Genomic DNA, 20,893 nt, shown 5'->3' with positions numbered 1-20,893 from the left:
GGAGGTATCTGCAGATGAGGTCAGTGATTTAGCTAGGGGCAGTGTTGTGGATGGCTTTGTAAGCTGTGGTTAGTATTTTGAATTTTATACATTGGGTTAGTGGAAGCCAATGAAGGGATTAGCAGAGAGGGGCAGCAGTCACTGATCGGTTGGTAAGGTGTATGAGTCTGGCAGCAGCATTCATAATAAACTGAAGGGGGGATAACCTGTGTAAGGGTACCAGTGAGGAGGGAGTTGCAGTAATCGAGGCATGATATAACCAAGGCGTGGATGAGTTGTTTTGTGGTGTCATTGGTCAGAAATGGGCGGATTTTGGAAATGTTGCGGAGGTTGAGGCGGCAGGATTTAGCCAGTGAGTGGATGTGGGGCCCTAAGGAAAGGTCAGAGTCTAAGATTACGTCTAGCACCCTGGCATGAGGGGAAGGACCAATGGTTGTGCTGTTGATCTTAATAGTAAAGTCGTGGGTGGGGGATCGGGGAGGAGGAAACATTACAAGCTCAGTTTTTAAAAGATTGAGTTTAAGGGAGTGATGTGACATCCATGCTGATATGTCCCTTAGTAGATTTGTGATACGTGAGGAGATTGAGGGGGTGAGCTGGGGAGTGGAGAGATAGATCTGGGTGTCATCAGCATAGAGGTGGTATTGGAAGCCATGGAGGTTATCAGTTGGCCCAGGGAGGAGGTATAGAGAGAGAAAAGGAGGGGCCCAAGAACAGAACCTTGGGGCACCCCAACAGATAGAGGAAGCGGAGCAGAGGAGGAGGAGTTGTATGTGACACTGAAAGTGCGCTGAGAAAGGTAAGAGGAGAACCAGGAGAGAGCAGAGTCACGGAGGCCGATGGAGTGGAGTTTACTGAGGAGGAGCGGGTGGTCGACTGTGGCAAAGGCAGCGGAAAGGTCAAGGAGTATGAGTATGGAGTAATGGCCGTTGGTTTTAGCAGTTAGTAGGTCATTAGTGAGTTTTAGTAGGACAGTTTCTGGGGAATGTTGTGGGCGGAAGGCAGACTGTCGGGGATCAGGAAGGTTGTTGTCGGCGAGGTAGCAGTTCATACGGTTGTGAACAAGGCACTCGAGAAGCTTGGAGGCAAATGGGAGCAGGGAATATATTTAAATAACATATACTTACCTGCTCTGTGCACCATTCCTTCTCTTCTAATATCACTCACTGATGCCCTGGGCTCCTCTTCTACGTGTGCCACCATAAAAAGCCGCTCTCTGTGTGTCCATTGAAACACACAGTGCAGCTTGGTCCCACTCCCTTGTCTCTGGATTTAATTGACAGAAGCAGGAGCCCATTGGCCCCAACTGCTCTCATTCTGTCCAGTGAGGATTGAGAGAGCAGCTCCACTGCTCTCAGGCACAGCTCTGGATTGAGATCGGGCTCAGGTAAGTATTTGGAGAGCTGGGGGGAGGTAAGGTTTTTGAATTCATTAAGGTAAAAAAATTCAGCTTTTACAACCACTTTAAAATGTAAAGTCAACAATGTGCTCTAGTAAAATCCACATAAGATATATTCTAGCTAAATTGTTAAAATATTTTTGATCTACATAATCCTACTACTGGACTCTTTCCACACAAGCAGAAACTTACCATGTACCTATTTATAGCTGAAAAACAATCAATAGCCAGAGCATGGAAGAAACCCACTGTACCGTTTCAGGCAGTCAAAAATGGCATGAACACACTACTGGTTAATAAAAAATTGTCTTGCGCACTCAAGGATACCCAACATAAACTTCTTAAAGCGGGACCATGCTGCAGCTGAGCAGCACAAACAAAAAACACTATTTAATTCATTTTTACTATACAAAGCAAACTCCCCCATCCAATCATATTTCCATGCTTTATTTTGCTGAGAAATCACTTTGAAAAACAACTCCTAGCATTTCTGGCCAGTGCCATCTTGAGTAAGGGGAGATGGATTCAAGTAATATTTACTTCCTGGAATTCATCTGCCCTTAGCTCAGACATGCAGGGGGAGAGTATGCTTAGCTGAGTAAACCCCTCCTCCCCTTTTGTAGACTCCTGGGATGTATGACATCATTTGCCTGTGCCTGGAAACCAGGAAGTAACTGAAGAAATGTAAAAAAAAATTAAAACTAGTAAGGGAGGTAATGCACTTAATAGCTCCAGGATTCTCCATTCGGAGTGATAGATACTAAGCCTTCAGTATAAGGTATAACAAAAAAATAGGATAAAAGATAGGATAAAATTAGAAAAGAGAGTAGAAAAGAGAAGAAAGAAAAGGGGGAGGGAATGGAGTCACTGAGCCAGAGATATTTCTAAAGCTCATAGCTCTGGTATGTTGTCCAAGCCTGTGGGGACTATATCCCCTGTTCCTTCTCTCCACCCCTTTCCATCTTGGCTCCCCCCTTCGCAAGTCGGTTTACTTGTAAATTGTTTTATTTTTCTGCCATGAGGCACTTATTCAGAGATCTTCCCTGGGAATTGTCTGCTGTTAATATTTTGGTCATTTATAGATCATACCTTTGTTATGCGAAGATACATTTCTTTTACTCTATAGCCCCTGCATGGGACATGCTTTTTGCTGTTACCTCATTTTCAAAATCCAGTAAAAGATTTGAAAAGAAAAATATTGTATGACCATTATCCCCATAATCACCCAGATATATGTATCTCCCAGTACGTTTAGTACCATATACAATGTAGGGCAAGCAACCAATCCCATTAGATTTTTAAACTACACTTGACTCCACCGCTAGGCTAACCACTGCAAAAAACATGAATCATCGGTGGAATGAGTGACTGTGCTTTTCTTGGACTAAGCTACAGTTATACCTGTAGTTTCTGTTATACTTGTTATACCTCATGTTGTATTTGGTCACCATGCTTGTTTTTTGCCTTGTATGTTTATCTTTTTCAATGAAACATTTTATGGAAAAAAAAAAGTAGAGCAAGCACCTAGAGGCCAGTACATTTGATCATATACAGACACATACACTGTGCAGAATTATTTTAATTTGTATTTTTGAGGATTTGTGTCATTGTTGAACAACTACAGTGCTCTGTGTCAATCCAAAATGTTAACAAACCTCAAACTGGAATATTTAAGAAAGTAAAAAAGTGAGGTTTTGGCTTTCCTAGGAGAATATCTATGTGTGCACAGTTTTTGGATAATTATTAGTGTGCAGAATTACTATGCAACAAAATAAAAAATTTAAATTTTCCCAACTCACTTGTTTATTTTCATCTGTTAACCGCTTCCCGTCTACCCTATAGCAGATATACTGCTACAGGGAGGCAGGGGGTGCGCAAAATCACATATATATATGTGATTGTGCATTTCTGGGTAGGGGGCATGCATGCCCTACCCGCACCGCCATTCGCGGCTGCCAATCACCGGGTCCCGGACAGTGATTACTCGCCGGCGCACTCCCTGTCAGCTCAAGCACACTGCTTTACAAAGCAGTGTGCTTACAGTGAAGCACACAGACACAGCCCCATAGTAAAACACATCCAGCACACAGTTAACCCTTTGATCACCCCAGATGTTAGCCCCTTCCTGCCCAGTGCCATTAGTACAGGGTCAGTGCTTTTTATTAGCACTGATCACTGTATTGGTGTCACTGGGATGTCAGTGACACCAAGTCAGTTCCCCCCCAGTGTCAGAATGCCCGCCGCAGTCCCACTATAAGTCGCTGGTCACCACCATTACTAGTGAAAAAAAACCCACTGAAAGAAAGCTCAATTTGTGGGAAAAAAAGGTTGTAAATTTCATTCGGGTGCAGCGTTGCATGACCGCGCAATTGTCAGTTAAAGTAATGCAGTGCCGTAACGCAAAAATAGCCTGGTCAGGGAGGGGGGTAAATCCTCTGGAGGGCAAGTGGTTAAAGTGATAATAAACAAACAGCTCAAAATTTACAAATAAAAATTTGACATTTAAAAAAACAAAACAAAAAAAACAGAAACCAATACAGCCACCCTTCTTTTCAATAACAATCATAAACCTTCCATTCACGGAGTTTGTCAGTTTCTTGATCTGTTGACTATCAACTTTTTGTGCAGCAGCAACTACAGCCTTCCAGACACTGTTCAGAGAGGTGTACGGTTTTCCTTCACCTTAAATCTTCCATTTAAGAAAGGCCCACAAATTCTCAATAGGGTTTAGGCCAGGTGAGGAAGGGGGCCATGTCATTATTCTTTCATCTTTAAAGGCCTTTACTGGCTAGCCACGCAGTGGTGTACTTCTATGCATGCAATTTAACATTGTCTTGCATAAATATCATGGTCTCCTTAAAAGATGCAGACTTTTTCCTGTATCACTGCTTGAAGAAAGTGTCTTCTAAAAACTGGCAGTAGGTTTGGGAGTTGGTCCAACTAGCTCATCTTTATTAATACCAACCAATACCAGTACCCCACCTCCACCTTGCTGGCATCTGAGTTGAAGTGGAGCTCTGTCCCCATTACCGATCCAGCCACAGGCCCATCCATCTGGTCCGTCAAGAGTCACTCTTATCTCATCAGTCCATAAAACATTTGACAAAATCTGTCTTCAGATATTTCTTGGCCCGGTCTTGACGTTTCAACTTATGTGTCTTGTTCAGTGGTGGTCGGGTTTCAGCCTTCTTTACCTTGGCCGTGGCCTTGGCCATGTCTCTGAGCTCTGAACACCTTGTACTTCTGGGCACTCCAGGTAGGTTGCAATTCTGGAATATGACAGCACTGGAGGATAATGGGTTCCTGGTAGCTTCACGTTTGAATCTTCTCAAATCTTTGGCAGTTAATTTGCGTATTTTTTTCTCAACACATTTCTTGTGACCCTATTGACTATTTGCAACAAAACGTTTGATGGTTCTGTAATCACACCCCAATATCTTAGCAATTTCAAGAGTGCTGCATCCCTCTGAAAGACTTTTTACAATTTTTGACTTTTCAAAGTCAGTTAAAGATCGTTTTTCACCCATTTTGCCTGAGGAAAAGAATGCCTAATAATCATGCACACCTTGATATAGGGTGTTGATCTCCTTAGGCCACACCGTCCCTCATTTCACAAATACACATAGCATGATATGCTTAAATCCAAAAGGCATTCATGTTTATACAGCTTGTAATTGGACAATATGCTTAAAAATGATGGTTTGGTCAAAATATTCACTTGCCTAATAATTGTACACACAGCCAGTGTATATTATGCAGAAATATGACACACGCATGCTAACCCTTTTCTAATTAGTTTACAAATTCACCCCACCTACAATAGTTTCTTCTCTTTAACTTCCTGTTTTTATAAACCATAAAGGAAAAGTGCTGCACAGGATCATTTCAGCTTTTAGCTATGGCCAACAATGGCATCAGCGTAAGGGATTGTTGTAGGACAGAGGTCCTCAAACTTTTTAAACGGGGCCAGGTCACTGTCCCTCAGACCGTTGGAGGGCCGGACTATAGTTTTAAAAAAAAAAAAACTATGAACAAATGCGGACACAGTACAGGAGATGACCAGAGACTGCGGACATACAACGGCGGCGGGAATACTGGGCCGGCCACTCTATAAGATGGACAGACATTTCCCCCCAAGTGTGTCTTATGGAGCGAAATAGTGCCCCATCATTGGTGTCAGTGGGAGGAATAGTGCCCCATCATTGGTGTCAGTGGGAAGAATCGTGCCCCATCATTAGTGTCAGTGGGAGGAATAGTGCCCCATCACTGGTGTCAGTGGGAGGAATAGTGCCCCATCATTAGTGTCAGTGGGAGGAATAGTGCCCCATCATTGGTGTCAGTGGGAAGAATTGTGCCCCATTATTAGTGTCAGTGGGAGGAATCGTGCCCCATCATTGGTGTCAGTGGGAAGAATCGTGCCCCATCATTGGTGTCAGTGGGAGGAACAGTACCCCATCATTGGTGTCAGTTCGAGGAATAGTGCCCCATCATTAGTGTCAGTGGGGTTAGGAATAGTGCCCCATTATTGGTGTCAGTGGGGGAAGGGGATAGTGTTCCATCTATGGTGTCAGTGGGAGGAATAGTGTCCCATCATTGGTGTCAGAGGGAAGAATAGTGCCCCATCATTGGTGTCAGTGAGAAGAATAGTGCCCCATCTTTGGTGTCAGTGGGAGGAATAGTACGTCATTGGTGTCAGTGGGGGGGAATAGTGCTCCATCACTGGTGTCAGTGGGAGGAATAGTACGTCATTGGTGTCAGTGGGGGGGAATAGTGCCCCATCATTGGTGTCAGTGGGAGGAATAGTGTCCCATCATTGGTGTCAGTGGGAAGAATAGTGCCCCATCTTTGGTGTCAGTGGGAGGAATAGTACGTCATTGTGTCAGTGGAGGGGAATAGTGCCTTATCATTAGTGTCAGTGGGGGGGATAGTGTCCCAACATTGGTGTCAGTGGGAGGAAGTGTTCCATTGTTGGTGTCAGTGGGGGGGATAGTGTCCCATCGTTGGTGTCAGTGGGGGGAGGAATAGTGCCCCATCGTTGGTGACAGTGGGGGGAGCAATAGTGCCCCATCGTTGGTGACAGTGGGGGGAGCAATAGTGCCCCATCGTTGGTGTCAGTGGGGGGAGCAATAGTGCCCAATCGTTGGTGTCAGTGGGGGGAGCAATAGTGCCCCATCGTTGGTGTCAGTGGGGGGAGCAATAGTGCCCCATCGTTGGTGTCAGTGGGGGGAGGAATAGTGCCCCATCATTGGTGTCAGTGGGAGGAATAATGCCCCATCATTAGTATTAGTGACACCAATGATGGGGCACTATTCCTCCCACTGACACCAATGACACGTAACTTGCTGATCCCTGCTCCAGGCTAGGTGCTACTGCAGCCAGCATACCTGGTTGCAGCAGCACGGCACACTTACCTGTCAGCTGTCCTTCACTCCGGCCTCTCACTCGATGTTCGCGGGGCCGTTCGGCTTCGCCTCCTCGCAGGTGATTGGCCACCTGTGTGCCTTTCCAGAGCTACAGTTCTGACGTCCAATCACCGGTGAGGAGGCGGAACCGAGCTGCAGGAGGGAGTGGCCGGAGTGAATGAAGGAGCAGCGCTTCCTGGACTGGATCGTCGTGGGACTGGGACCGGAGCCAGGTAAGGTACAGCAGCCCCCTGCCCGCCCCTGTACTTAGTGTCCCTTCCTGTCCCGCCCCTGCCGGCGGGCCGGATAAATGGCCTCGGCGGGCCGCATGTGGCCCGCGGGCCGTAGTTTGAGGACCCCTGTTGTAGGACTACCTATCTCCAGGCCTCAAAACTATCAATTCTACAAACATTGCAAGATTTAAGGATTGCAGTATGTACAATGTAGAGTAAGGCAGGCGTGGGTAAGTTACACAACAGCTTTGATAACTAAAACAAATGTTGTGTTTTATTTCTGATCCTAGCCTGTTATATGCTATGCTATATACACTTACATACAGTAACAGCCGTATATTCCCCTATGCATTCTTAAATAAGATGAAAGTATAGATTTTAACACTTTGATATTTGGCAGTCTTTCCTTAACGCCCAACTTCAGGAAAAGATGCATTTCGTTTTGGGGGGAACAGGCAAGGATTAAGGCCCTTGTAAGATGTGTACTACCATTTGTTTCTCTATTGGGGGGATTTCTCCTCATTCATTGCAGGAAGTGACAAACTTTCTCCAACAGGGATATGCAGACAAAAAAACTTTTTTCTGTAGTACAGTACATAAAGGTTTGTAACTGTAATCATACTTTATATTTTTAATGTGGTCTTTCCTGTCCAAGTGATAACTTGCTTCCCTCGTTTCTTAAACAGGCATCAGATGGACAGGAAGTGAGTGGAAATTTCCAAAGGTGTCACAGCCAAAAATAGAAATCTTAAAAGAAATGGCAAGTGTCCGTCAAAATATTTAACATTTTCTAGGCTTTTACTTTTACATAAATTTCAGGTACATTATGACCAGAAAATGTATAGATATGCCAGGATTTAGATGATACCAACAATGGATAGTCAGGTTGTTGGGATTGTCCTTTATCACTATGTATTACAGTATATCATAGCATCTTCTCTCTGCTGCTCCTCTCCTTTCATCTCATTGATGGGACACGTATGCTTTAATCTATACTAATTTATTCAATATAAAATAAATACTTTTTACAACACACTTATAAAAACTAAAGTAATTATTGTAATTGCTTTTACAAAATACAGCTTATTTAACTGTCATATTTTTTGTTCATGAGTTTGCTTACTTTTTTGCAGCGACAGTCTTTCCTGAAGCATTTTACGCAGCCACTTCTCCTGTTGTTTTTCCTTCAGCTCCTCTTTTTCTTCCTTAGGCTCATTCAAAGTACCATATGTCTCTGCAGCTTCCCTCGGAGTGAGATAGTCCAGGCTACAGACACAGGAGATATAGTGCTTCTTCCATGCACCATACTCATTGTCTGCTGGAGTGTATGGCAAAAACCAGCCAAACTTTGTGCACTTGTGCATCCACAGACAGTCCTGTATTATGTCACGGAATGAAAAGCAAAGTTATAATCTGTTTGATCAACTACATTGTAATTATGTACAGTAAAAGGAATGCTTTACTAGTAGATATTTCAATTTTTGACTTGTTGCATTAGTCCTGTTGTAATTGCAACTTTGGGAATTTCAGGAAAACTCCGAACACGAACTTGAGGGAAACAAGATTTTTATTTACCAGTTGGTTGACCTAGCCAGACTCATGTCTGCAAGCTAACTGCCTTGAAAAGCATCTTACATGGTGTATATATCAACAATTAAGTCACAATGCATATATACTGTATCCCCTTTACTTTTTGTACCTTTAAAATACATTCTGAGCAGTTCAGGATATAGCTTTTGCAGTTTCACATTTAGATAAAATATCACCAACTGAAAGTTAGGGTGTTAGCTGCTAGACTGGAACACATTGTTCCACAGGGAATGAGGGGGAGGAAGTGAGCTGATGACCTGGTTCTGTAAAGAGATGCTTTTAGAAATGTTAAAGATTAAAGAGGAACTCTGCAATATTTGTGTGCTGCCACACTCTCAGTTTAGACAGATTTACAGAGGTGTCTGTATAATGTCTGTGAATCTGGAACTCCACTTTTCCCAAATAAAAGAAACTGTTTTTATTAAACTTATCACTAATCTTTGTGAATTCCCCTCTCCATGTTTAAGATGGCCTAATCTGCCTAGTAATCAAGATATGCCCATTAAGTTAACAAAAAGTATAAAAACATGATATCATAAATAACACAAATTGTACCTGCTCAGCGAGGAACTTCCAGTGCCAACTGACCTGTCCAGCAACACATAAGTCATGAGCATTCAGGAAGGAAAAAATGTACAAAGAGAGAAACCTGGGAATCACAGTTGTAAAGTCCAAATTGGTGACAGGACATTCTTCACTGAACCAGTCTTGAACAAATCTGCAATAAAACAAATGAATCATGGAATGAGAACTTCAAGAAATAGCACTAAAAGTTCTTTAAACAAAGAAAACTAATCAATAGATCAGGGGCGGACTGACAACTTATGGGGCCCTCGGGCAATAGGGGATCATGGGGCCCCTGTGTCCTTGCTCAAACTCAAAAAAGCCTATGAAAAGGGTACCAATGGCATCTCATGGGGCCCCCTATTGACCCCGGGCAGTGCCCGAGTTCCCAAATGGTCAGTCTGCCCCTGCACTAGATCTGTGATGCAAGCTTGTCAGTAACAATCCTTTGTTGTAAAAAACGCATTAAGGGCTCATTCAGCCTATCGTTTTGCAGTATGGCTGATGAAACATGGGTGAATATGCCAGTAGCAACACATCGCCAGTGGCTCCCTATGAAATCACTCCCTCTGTAGCTATATGCAGTGAGATGTTACTCAACTGCTGGCGCAAAAGCTGCTGAATCTTCTTTACTAGTGATGAGAGTGACAGCTCGCTGGCTCAGCTAGGGAGGGAGTGATTCCATAGGGACACACAGGCAGCCTCTTAGCAATTCTACAGCTGGCAATTTTGACAAACTGACAGCTGAAGGATCACTATCACCAGAGCCATATACTGTATATTCAATCATGTTCAAATGTGGTGTTGCAGTACCATTTGTTGTGAATGAAACTCCAACATACTATATAGTAACAACTACTGCACCTGTACTTTAGCCTCAGTTCACACATATGCGAATTCTGATGGGATGTGAACCACACAGATTTGCATGACAGATGAAACAAAATACTTTGCTGTAGAGCCCAGTCACATACAAGCGAGCCAGCAACAGTGCGATTTTGAAAAGCCATGCTGGCTATCAAAATCACACCGCATCCCAGCCAACATATATGTGAACCCAGTATGTCACAATGCTGTGCATTGTAGTGAGCTGTGCTGCCTAAAACATTTTTGTAGTTACACTACAAGACACTTTACAGAGTAAAAGTACAGTGTAAGGGAGCTGTAGAAAGTCAATCTGGGGTACATAAAAAATTGATAGTGTCCAACTGATGAACTGAGTAGACAGTTTCTTAAAAGTAAGGAGAACTTCTTAGGCCATACATGGGTCAAATTCCAAACAAATTTTCTTTAGAAATTTGGAATTTTCGTGCATTTTTTAATCTGATGGTGCCACCATTGATTTTGAAATTCGACCAACCAAGCCTTCAATTTCACCTCATGTTGCTACAGAAAAGAATTTTCATGGCCAAGAATTTTCTTTTCTTTCCAGGTCACAGCTCACGCTCATTTCTTTTTCGGTTATATTTCCTGTACGATTCTCCCAGCATTAATTCAAAATTCGATCATTTTTCAAAAAATTTCCAACATGCCCGATCACTCAAATTCGATGGTCACACGAAAATCGGCCGTTTCTGTGACCCACTAATGGTGCGAAATTCAAACTAAAATTCTTAGAAAAGATTTTCGAAAGAAAATTCTTTCAGAATTCGACCCACGTATGGCAGGCTTTAGTCTTCAACTACTACACCCGGGAATTGCTCACAAACAGGTGAGATAGATCTAAAAGAGAAAAGGGAAGCACTTCTAAGAGTAGTCATATTCTCAAATCAAGCGGGAAACAAGAGGGGAATCCTGCACATCAGGTAAGGAGATTACATATGTTTCCCTCTTGATTTGAGAACTGTATATGGCTACTCCTAGAAGTGCTCCCCTTTCTTCTTTCTTTTAGATCTAGTCTTTCCTGTTTGTGTTGCTGAAAAAAGGATCATATGTATTTTTTGTGCATTGTAGTGTGTTGGAAGCATGTTCAAAATGCAGAAAATATCTTAATGTAGAACATTCTAATGTATGAGCAGTATTGTACCACTTTAGTGTGAATTCATTCTAAAGGAAACCTGACTGAAAGAAATATGTGGGCTTCTACTGCTGACCTCCTCTTCTGAAAATGCTAGTTACCCATCATGCAGATAATGTCGTAAATACTTTCTGAATCATTGACCAAAAAAAAAAAAGTATAATGATCAGGAGTGCTGATATGAATGCACTGGCTGCATGCTTGTTCTGGGGAAATTACTCTACAGTACGAAATCCAGTGAAAGCAAGGCAACCAGCATTTTTTACAAAGAGGTCAGCTATGGCAGTCTACATAATTCTTTCTTTGCAGGTTTCCTTCAATAACTGGTTTTGCGTTAATTTTTTTTTCTGTGATTAGATGCACGAGAAATTGCACACAAGATGAGATCTGCCTATTACTTTCAATAAGGTAGGACCTTAAAGCTGAACTCCACCCAAAAGAGCAAGTTCCACTTTAAGTACTGATCCCCCACTCCCTGTGAGGAATTGGCACATTTGGGGAGCCAGGGGGGAGCGGGTACCCATTTTTGTCCCTAGGTAATTGGAAGCAGAAGTTGTACCCCTCCCCTATAGTCTTCAGAGACACGTAACAGGTCCCATTAGACTACGGGACCATTCACAAGGAGCAGTGTTTACTCGCACATGTGCAGTAGGCACCCAGCTGTGAAGCTGCAAGCTGTTACAGCTGGATGCCCACACTTGGGCGCCAAGGAGAGATGGCAGCCGGTGAAACTAGCTGCGGTGAGCACACTGCTGGATTCAGGGACAGGCAAATGGCTGTTTTTTCAAAGGTCAGCAGTTACAGTTTTAATTTTTTTCAATTTTAACTGGAGGTCAAGGTTTGGACCAAACCTGGGTTTGGACTGTACCTTGGCTGTTTAGGCATTCAAAAGAATGCACAAACATTTACCTGCTGGTCGGGAACCTAACATTAAGTATAATAGAAGCATTACATCTGCTATTATTTATGACAGCTTTCCACAGTCATGTGGCTTGGTATGGCACATGTGATGGTGGGGGGGGGGGGTTATCCCCCCAATCCTTTCTTGGTCTGGCTACATGCTCAGATAAAAGCATGGATCTTTTGGGAGAACTCATACTTTTTCTTTATTGATTTTTCCACCAGGTTCGCCTTTAAAATCCGTACCAGACCTAAAGTGCCAGGTATATATTGGGGTGAAAGTCATGCCTTTTTTAATTTTTTTTTTTTGTGGTGGTCCCCATTAACATCAATATCAAACCCTCAGCTAGGATAAGGGTCTGGTAAAGAGGTACATAATCCCTGGCCACGTTGTTTTAAGCAGCAAGGAGCTGTCATTTTACTGACAATTTGAACACCCATTTTGTTTTGCAAATATCATTATTGTGGTAGTATGGTGTATACCTCACACATGCGCCACTTCACAGGCAGAGTCAGGGCATCCCCCAGGCATGTTATTTAATGGAGTTTTGCAATTTTAATATTTCACTTTAGTTAAAATTTTTGCTCCCCAGCAAATGGGATTTTTTAAAACATTTTTTTTGCTTTGGTATATATCCCCTAGGGCAATGCCTATCCCACCCCAAGCACCACTCCCACAATTATGCCTTTAGTTTGACATTTTGAGAAAAAAAAAATATTTCCCTTACAAATAAAAATGTTTGTAAAATGACTTGTAAATCTAGAACAAGTACAAATCAGAGTGGATTACCACTAGGATGTTGGTGTTTGCTTGACATGAAAAGGAGCAATAGCCCCACATATGCAGGTTCTGCCTCTAGCTTTGCACTGCCTCCCATTGCAAGTCTATGAGCTGGCCAACTCATTGAAGAGAATTTACCTTTAATGTTGCCACTATATTAACTGTTACTCAGAAAGAGAAAGAGAAATTGCACTAAGCCACCGAGAGCTCCCTCCTATGGATAATTCACCAATAAAATAAAAATATGGAATGGCATCTAAAGGTGCCCACTTTTAATTGTTTGATCAAAGGTTCTCTTTATGTAAGCCAGTTTGAGTTTTCTTTTTTTTTATTGCCCATTGAAGGTACTTACTTCAGTTGTGATTTGCTGCTCCTAGTTAAAATAGAATGTAGAAATTGTTTGCGCTGCTTGTCCGTCCAGAGGTCATACCAATGCCCTATGAGATTCACTCTGTCCTGGAAAAGCTGTGTAGCAAATTCATGATTGTCATGAATTAAATAGGTAATGAGTTTAGAAATGAACAAGGAGCTTAGAATGTAAAAGGCAAAGAGAGACATCAAAGACAAATTATGTGAATTCTGGAAAATGACATTTTTATTGTGATCTTAGAAGCAGGTTTTCACTGATATCTGATTAATGTGTTTTCTGCAAAAAATGCGAACTGGCCCTCCCACAAGTACCTTTTGTTAAATACAAATGAATGTGATGTTATTAAACAATCATATATTTGACCCCTCTTTAACTGTAAGGTTTGCCGCTTTCCTATTTGGGTTTACTGGGGGACTAGATTACAGCCTATACTCCCCTGTGGCAAAACTCCCCCTTCCTTCCCCCATTTTTTTTCTCTCTTTCTTCTTCTCTCGTTTCCACCTTTTCCACTCTCTTCTTTAGGGGACATTCTTCCCTAACATCCGCTCTTTAAAGTGATACTAAACCTTAATTTTTTTTTTCCTACTAAAATAACAAACATGTCTATACTTACCTGCTCTGTGCAGTACTTTGCTCTGTGCAAAGTGCAGCCCCCAGCCTCTTCTTCTGGGGTTCCCTGCCAGAGCTTCTGGCCCCTCCTCTTTGGCAGGTGCCCCCATGGAAACCCCCATGTGGGCTTGCTCTCAAGCCTCCCTGTCTGCCTCCATTGACACAGAGTGGGAAGCTCAGCCCTGCCCCCTATATCTCAGCATTCGATTGACAGCAGCGGGAGCCAATGTCTCGCACTGGTATCAATTTTCCCAATAAGGGGGGAGACAGCGGCTAGAGTTGCTGCTCTCGTGCACAACACTGGATCGGGCTCACTTAACAAAACGGGGAGGGGGTGCCTTGGTTTGAGCTGCAGCACAGAAAGTGCATTCTATGCATTAATGTGAAAAACCTTATGGCTTTAGAACCACTTTGATTCGCAATAATATACTGCATGGTGGGGTTCTGTAGGGCTCAGTTGCACTACTCTTACCAGTTTATACCACCGTGCCTTTTGAAGCTAATTTTATTCTGTATAGCACTGTCTCCTGATCTCTACATGTTGTTATACTACTGTTGACCAAACTTGTTGGTTTATGGACCTCTGCGTGGGTTTCCATTTTGACTTAATTGTTAATTTTTCTATGATTTGACTATTACGGTACTTGACAATTTTTTTTATATGTAGTGGTTTTGGATATTTCAATAAAACCTTTGGTACCGGAAAAATGTCATATTTATCTATATATTTAAAATATATAGGCATCAGTTTCTTCTTTAGGAATCCTAAAACATGGTGGTTGTTAAAGTCTAAATTCACCTTTAGTAACACGTTACAGAGTTCTGTGAATGAACTACAAGTCCCACCTGCCACCATGGCAGATGGCTTGAAGTTCTCAAACTGTGAGGGTGCTGGTGAGCGTCCTCTTGATTCATTGATTCTTCCTGCTCATCAGTAAGTGTCTGCCCATATGGGAGGTATGAGCAGACAGCTTTACAGGAGTCTGACACTGCACCCATGATATGCTGATCTTGGATGCAATGCTCCTAAGAAAAAAAAAATGCACATTTTTTACCTGCACAAAATGTGTTTTTTTGTTTGTTTGTTTGTTTTTTTACACAAAAGTGAACTCTTTTAGAGCGGACTATATAATTAGGCTAAGTAATACTGTTATAAGAATTATATCATAAGGATCATTGCATCCCTTTCTTTACACCATTTAAAATATATATTAGTACCTTATTCATTACAGTTACGGTTTCTAACTTGATGCTGGTCCAATTAAGAAGAACTATTGATATTATGTACTGCATTTTGTTTTGTATCTTGAGGTTTCAGAAGTCAGTCATTTCTTTATAATGGATGTCATGTCTGATTCTCTTTTTATTGTGTATGCAAGAGACTGAATGTACAAATAAAGAATTTTAAAAAAATAGAAGGATGTCAGGCTACCAAGTCTGTCTATGGAGGGTATAGCTGAATGAGCTGAGCTGCTGAAATGAGAGTGAAATTTATTCTGGTCTACAGCCAGCATTGACGGATCATTGTAAAGTTAATTTACAGCCTGTTAACAACCTGTGCATATATATATATATATATATATATATATATATATATATATAAATATATTATATATAGAGCCATAGCCTGGCCACAGTTCTCTATTAATGTTGAAAATCCCCTGCCTGTTAAATACAGCCTATATTCTGTATATTTCTGTTTCCTTACCAAATGAAACCTACCACAAGTAAGCTCAGGTTCTTAAGAAACCCAGAATCCTGACTGACTTCCTGTATCCTGAGCAGTCACACCACTAAGATTTAGGTTGTTCCTCTGAGGTTTTGTCATCACTATGCTTTACCACTGTGCATCATAACTATGTAAGTCACACTGGTTGAAGAAGTAATACCCAGGACCCTGCATTCACTATATCTGGTCTCACATAGCACATGGTAATACAATTTAAGTAAATATAAACTGCTAAATACCTTTTTTCATTAGCAGTATATAGCAGTCTTGTGACTTCTATCAGTGGTCAGCAGAGCAGTGGTTAAAGCTTGCAGGAGCAATTTTCATTCTCCCCTGATTGTCCTATGAGGCTGCATAACCCTTGGAGGATCAGAGAATTAAACATCTTTTTTATATAATGCAGATGAATAACCCCTTAGGTTCCACAGTGAGTATAACAAGCATGCTTTATAGCATATATAAGCTGATTTTACAGTTGTGGGTTTAGTAACACTTTAAAGATGAAGTCCAGGAAACTTGAAAATACTCCCTTGTAATGGGGCTGTGCCCTCACTGCAAGGGTTAGCTGTTCTTTAGGTTCAGTAGGAATGAAGAGTAGATTTACTTACCCAATCCTCTACACTTCTAGACTGGTCCTTGCAGTGTCTTCTCCCCCATACTCCAGAAGTGTAAGAACCTAACATCCTAAAGACCGAAGCAGGGGTTGTAGCCCTGTTTTGGATGTGAGGACACCAAGGCACAGTCCACTACCGGAGCAAAGCTGAGGAGGATCAGGCAAGTAAAAGTACTTTTACTCTCCCATAAGCTAAACAAGCAGTAATCCCACCCCATGCAGTGAAGATGCAACTACACTGCAAAGGAAAAGTTTCTGCCCCTTATTTGGACATAACCGTACCAAACCACCCCCTTTACAGATATGTAAAATAAAAATGTAAACCTACACTAAGTGCTTCAGTGCCCCTTTTGTGCAAGCACTTTTGCATTCAGCATGTTTACCTGTTTGTTGAAAAATCTGCTTGCCACTGGTGTCCAGGCACTAAATCGTGTCTGAGAGCTGACAGTTTGATCATAATGACTGTTATCTTTGATTGACATCTGTGTCTCTCTTCCATGGAGCCCTACACTCTCCAGATGCCACCGCTTAACACTGTGTGGACTGAGCCTCCGAGGACTACTCATCATGCCTAGTTTATACAGCAAAATAACAAATTTAAGAAAAATTTGGAAATCAATACAGCTACTGCTTTAGTGACCTGTAAGAAGAAAGAATACATACCCATTAATGAATACTTTCACACTCCTTAGAGCATATTTTAATGACTATTAATAACAATAATCTGAATTTTCACAGTACAAAATAATTTGCATACATAACATAGCAGAAGATACTAGTGCTAATTCTGCAATAGTAAAATGACAACTAGAAAACTTGAAAACTAGAGGATTCAACAATTGTTTTCAGACTGTGACTAAACTGGTGGGAATACTTTGGAAGGTTTAATATTGTTCTTAGCTAATTTTGCAGGGATAGGAGGGCACACACATTGCAGTGAGTAGCATGTTTAGCCAATATGCAGTAGGGTTAAAAAATGCATCTTACTAGCTACAAGTCTAAGTTTGACCATACACGAGACAATCTTTTTGCATTGAACAGCAAGATTATCATCCAGCCTACAGATAAATGTTAAAATCGCTATTTAAAGTGCACAATCAGTTATTTGATATACTGTGTATATATATATTAGAATAGCTACATCCATAATTGCTTGGAGGTAAAGATGCTTAGTGTGCTGCAATACCTAATGGTATATTGTTACCACCTTGTTACACATTCATACACATCCTCAACACATCTTCACACAGTTAAAATATGCATTTAAATGTAAGCACTGCACATATACATTTAGATGTATAAATATTACATTTATCCATGCTGAAAGTTCTAAAAATCCCACCAGCAAACTTTTCAGAACTTCTGCTATTAAATTTTTTTCAGACAGGTAGTTGTTCTCTATACAGGAAAAATGACAGGTGGCTCTGCTTACCTTTCTCTGCTCTTGTGTGTATTAATAGGGGCAGGCTGTAGTCTGCTGCCTGGGAGATGGACAAACAGGTTCCTTGCACGCCCCTTTCTTTCATTGCCAACTCTCATTACACTGTTTATGAGAGAGACTGTAAGCCATGATACAACTTGTTGACTAGGTGACCACAAGGATAGACTTTATTTACAAATGTAACCATTGTTCTGAGTATCAATTCTTCCAAGATACATGTTGCTGCATTTTAAATTACACTTGTTTATGGGACGATAGTCATGTTCTGTGTGAAACAAGAATGCTCAAAAATGTTTTCAGATGTCAGATAGGTGTTTGAGGCTGGTTAGTTTATAACCGTTTTATTAGAAAGCACAAGACAAAATTTCAGTTACCAGATACTTACAAGTAGCAGAGATGGAGGTTGTGGCACTGCAGTAGTGAGTATGGCATAGTTTACATTAACATATACGGTATTTCCAATCCCAAGAACCTTTGGATTGTCTGTCCACAAGAGTTTATATTTGACATTACCAATTTAGAAATCATTATTGACATACTGTTGCTGGTATGAAAAATCCATGCTTGTTGCCAACATCTTTAATTTGCAAGGAATTTGCAACTTTATTTTATATTTGTAATATAGATAATTAGAATATTAGAAAGCATTTAAGTTCTGTGACCCCCTTATCCACCATCACACTAGCTTTTTAATTATAGGCAAAAATAGACACCCGCATGCAACCAATTAAGCAGCAACAATGATACAAGTAGAATATCAATTTTAAAAGAAAAATCTGGACTGAGAAAAATATGAAGGTTGCTATTGCTGACCTTCTTTTAAAACATCAGCTGCAGAATGACAGCTTGGCAACCCCATATTTTTTCCAGTACAGACTAAAGGATAAGTTCATCTTTGTACAAAAATTTTAAAATGCACATCTTTTTGCAGATAAAAAAATGTGCTCTTATTATTTTCTTTACTAGGAGCCTGTAAAGCATTGCACCCATGATCAGCAGACTCATGCTGTCTATGTAAGCTGTCTGCCTGTACAAGTAGGCAGTTACACACTGACAGGAAGAAACAATGAACTACCTAGAGAGTTCAACAGCAGCCTGGTAGTTCATTGAGAACTGCAAACCAATAGCCGCAGAGGAAGTTAGTACTTGAAGTTCTCCCATTCACTGAACTCTGTGCATGAATGAAATGGTCATGTGAGTGGAGCTCTTTTTAAAAAAGTGACAGCAGGTACGGATAGAGGATCCCCGACCTGCTGTCACAGGGAGTGTGGAGATTGGCTACAGAAGCGGGAACATGTTACATGTTCCACCCTAAAAACAGGTGGAACATGTAACATGTTCCCAAAAGTGAACTTATCCTTTAAACGGATTGGCCTATACAGGTAGCAAATGCTGGAAAATATTGCAGAGCATCAACATAACATAAAATTATAATCACCATTGTTCTAAATGCAAATGGTGAAGATCCGGTCCAATTTGCCTAATGGCACTGGAGAACAGACCGATAATGAAATTCAACACTCAGGTTAGGACTTGTAGCAAATAGGCTGACTGCCTTACACTATATACTAAATTGATTTTAGTAATTTAACAATTTTTTTTCTTCTTTACCAGTTACTTCCAGAAGTTCAGTAAGATACTTTAGTGAAAATATTTAAGTTTTTCTTGAAGTTTGCCACTATTCTGTTTGCCAAGAATATGCAAACAGTTCAGAGTTTTCACACTTCGCCAAAATGCAGTTTGCCTGCTTACAAACCTGACAGACTGCAACCTGATAACTAGAATAAAATAGCAACTAAATGTGTCATGCGCTTGCCATGTTGCTTTTTTAAACAGTTAAAGTAGAACTATAGGGAAAACATTTTTTATTTTGGATAGTGTGATGGGAGGGTTATAACCCCCATCAGTTTATTTTTTGCCATTTTTGTCCCATTGAGGAGATTTACTTTTGTTTCCTGTTCCGCAACCAAAACAGGAAGCGAGCGAAAATCCCTGTAAATTAAGGGAATTCTTTGGGAACCCCAGGTCACCAGAACTAGTATCCCCATGGGAAAATTTCCCCTCTATTACTTTTCGGGGACAACCCAAAATGTTGGGTTTTTTTTTACTTTTGCTTTTAACGATTATGGTAAACAGGACAAATAGAGAGGGTGAATCTCCCCAACAGGGACACAGGCAGCAATAAAAAACCTAACAGGTGTTCTAATCCATCCTCACTCTGCCCAAAACTAAAAATAAGTTTGCTTTAAGTTATACTTTAAGACAGTGGTGGGCAACCTTTTTTTTCAACTGAGCCAAATCTCGCCAAAACCACGATTGAAATTTATTTTGAGAGCCACATTTTTAAAACTGAAAATACATAGGATGGTACACTGTTTTTAGTTTCAATAAGTTTTTATAGTAATTCATCCCCCATAGTAATTCATCCCCCATATAGTAATTCATCCCCCCTATTGTAATTCATCCCCCATATTAATTCATCCCCCATATAGTAATTCATCCCCCATAGTAATTCATCCCCCATAGTAATTCATCCCCCGTAGTAATTCATCCCCCATATAGTAATTCATCCCCCATAGTAATTCCTCCCCCATATAGTAATTCATCCCCCATAGTAATTCATCCCCCATAGTAATTCATCCCCCATAGTAATTCATCCCCCATATAGTAATTCATCCCCCATAGTAATACATCCCCCATATAGTAATTCATCCCCCATATAGTAATGCATCCCCCATAGTAATTCATCCCCCATAGTAATTCATCCCCCATAGTAATTCATCCCCCATAGTAATTCATCCTCCATATTAATTCATCCCTCATATAGTAGTAGTAAGTAAGTAGCAAGTAGTAAGTCAAGTCCCCCCTGTGTCAATTCACTTACCTTTGCTCCGCGCGTTCCTCTCGCCGTGCTCCCCGCGCCGTTCCGGTCTTCAGGGCGGACTGTGAGAGGAGCCTAGCTCCCCTCACGTTCGTCACGCTGCCCCGCCTACACACATCCTGACAGCCAATCACTAGCTATCAGGATGTGAGTGGCAGCGAGACTGGTCAATCATTGCTGGGCTAGCTGCAGAGTCCTCGGCCACCCGAGAGGAGGGAGGGGAGGGGAGCGGCCGCCCGAGAGGAGGGAGAGGAGGGAGGGGAGGGGAGGGGAACGAGCGCCCGGCACACAGAAGAGCCGCATTAAAATGTGTAAAGAGCCGCATGTGGCTCGCGAGCCGCGGCTTGCTGACCACTGCTTTAAG

At 41.5% G+C, this 20,893-nt stretch overlaps 1 protein-coding gene across 1 annotated transcript in view; it reads right to left on the bottom strand.

The window, feature by feature from the left end:
- The window catches only part of ECT2L (epithelial cell transforming 2 like), a 78,078-nt gene extending 61,304 nt beyond the window's left edge, over window positions 1-16,774 (bottom strand). The window contains exons 1-4 of the mRNA XM_089676311.1: window positions 16,591-16,774; window positions 13,239-13,351; window positions 9,180-9,342; window positions 8,158-8,410 (exon numbers count right to left, since the gene is read on the bottom strand). Coding sequence (XP_089532437.1) covers window positions 8,158-8,410; window positions 9,180-9,342; window positions 13,239-13,351; window positions 16,591-16,773 — 712 coding nt within the window. The 5' untranslated portion in view covers window position 16,774. The remainder of the gene's footprint in view (window positions 1-8,157; window positions 8,411-9,179; window positions 9,343-13,238; window positions 13,352-16,590) is intronic.
- Between the last annotated feature and the right edge of the window lie 4,119 nt (window positions 16,775-20,893).

Source organism: Staurois parvus, unplaced genomic scaffold (assembly GCF_062004578.1).
Source record: "Staurois parvus isolate SC_StPar_1 unplaced genomic scaffold, SC_StPar_1.0 ptg000165l, whole genome shotgun sequence".
Taxonomy (NCBI): domain Eukaryota; kingdom Metazoa; phylum Chordata; class Amphibia; order Anura; family Ranidae; genus Staurois; species Staurois parvus.
The sequence above is the reverse complement of the archived record's forward strand: the minus strand, read 5'-3'. Positions and strand labels throughout refer to the sequence as shown.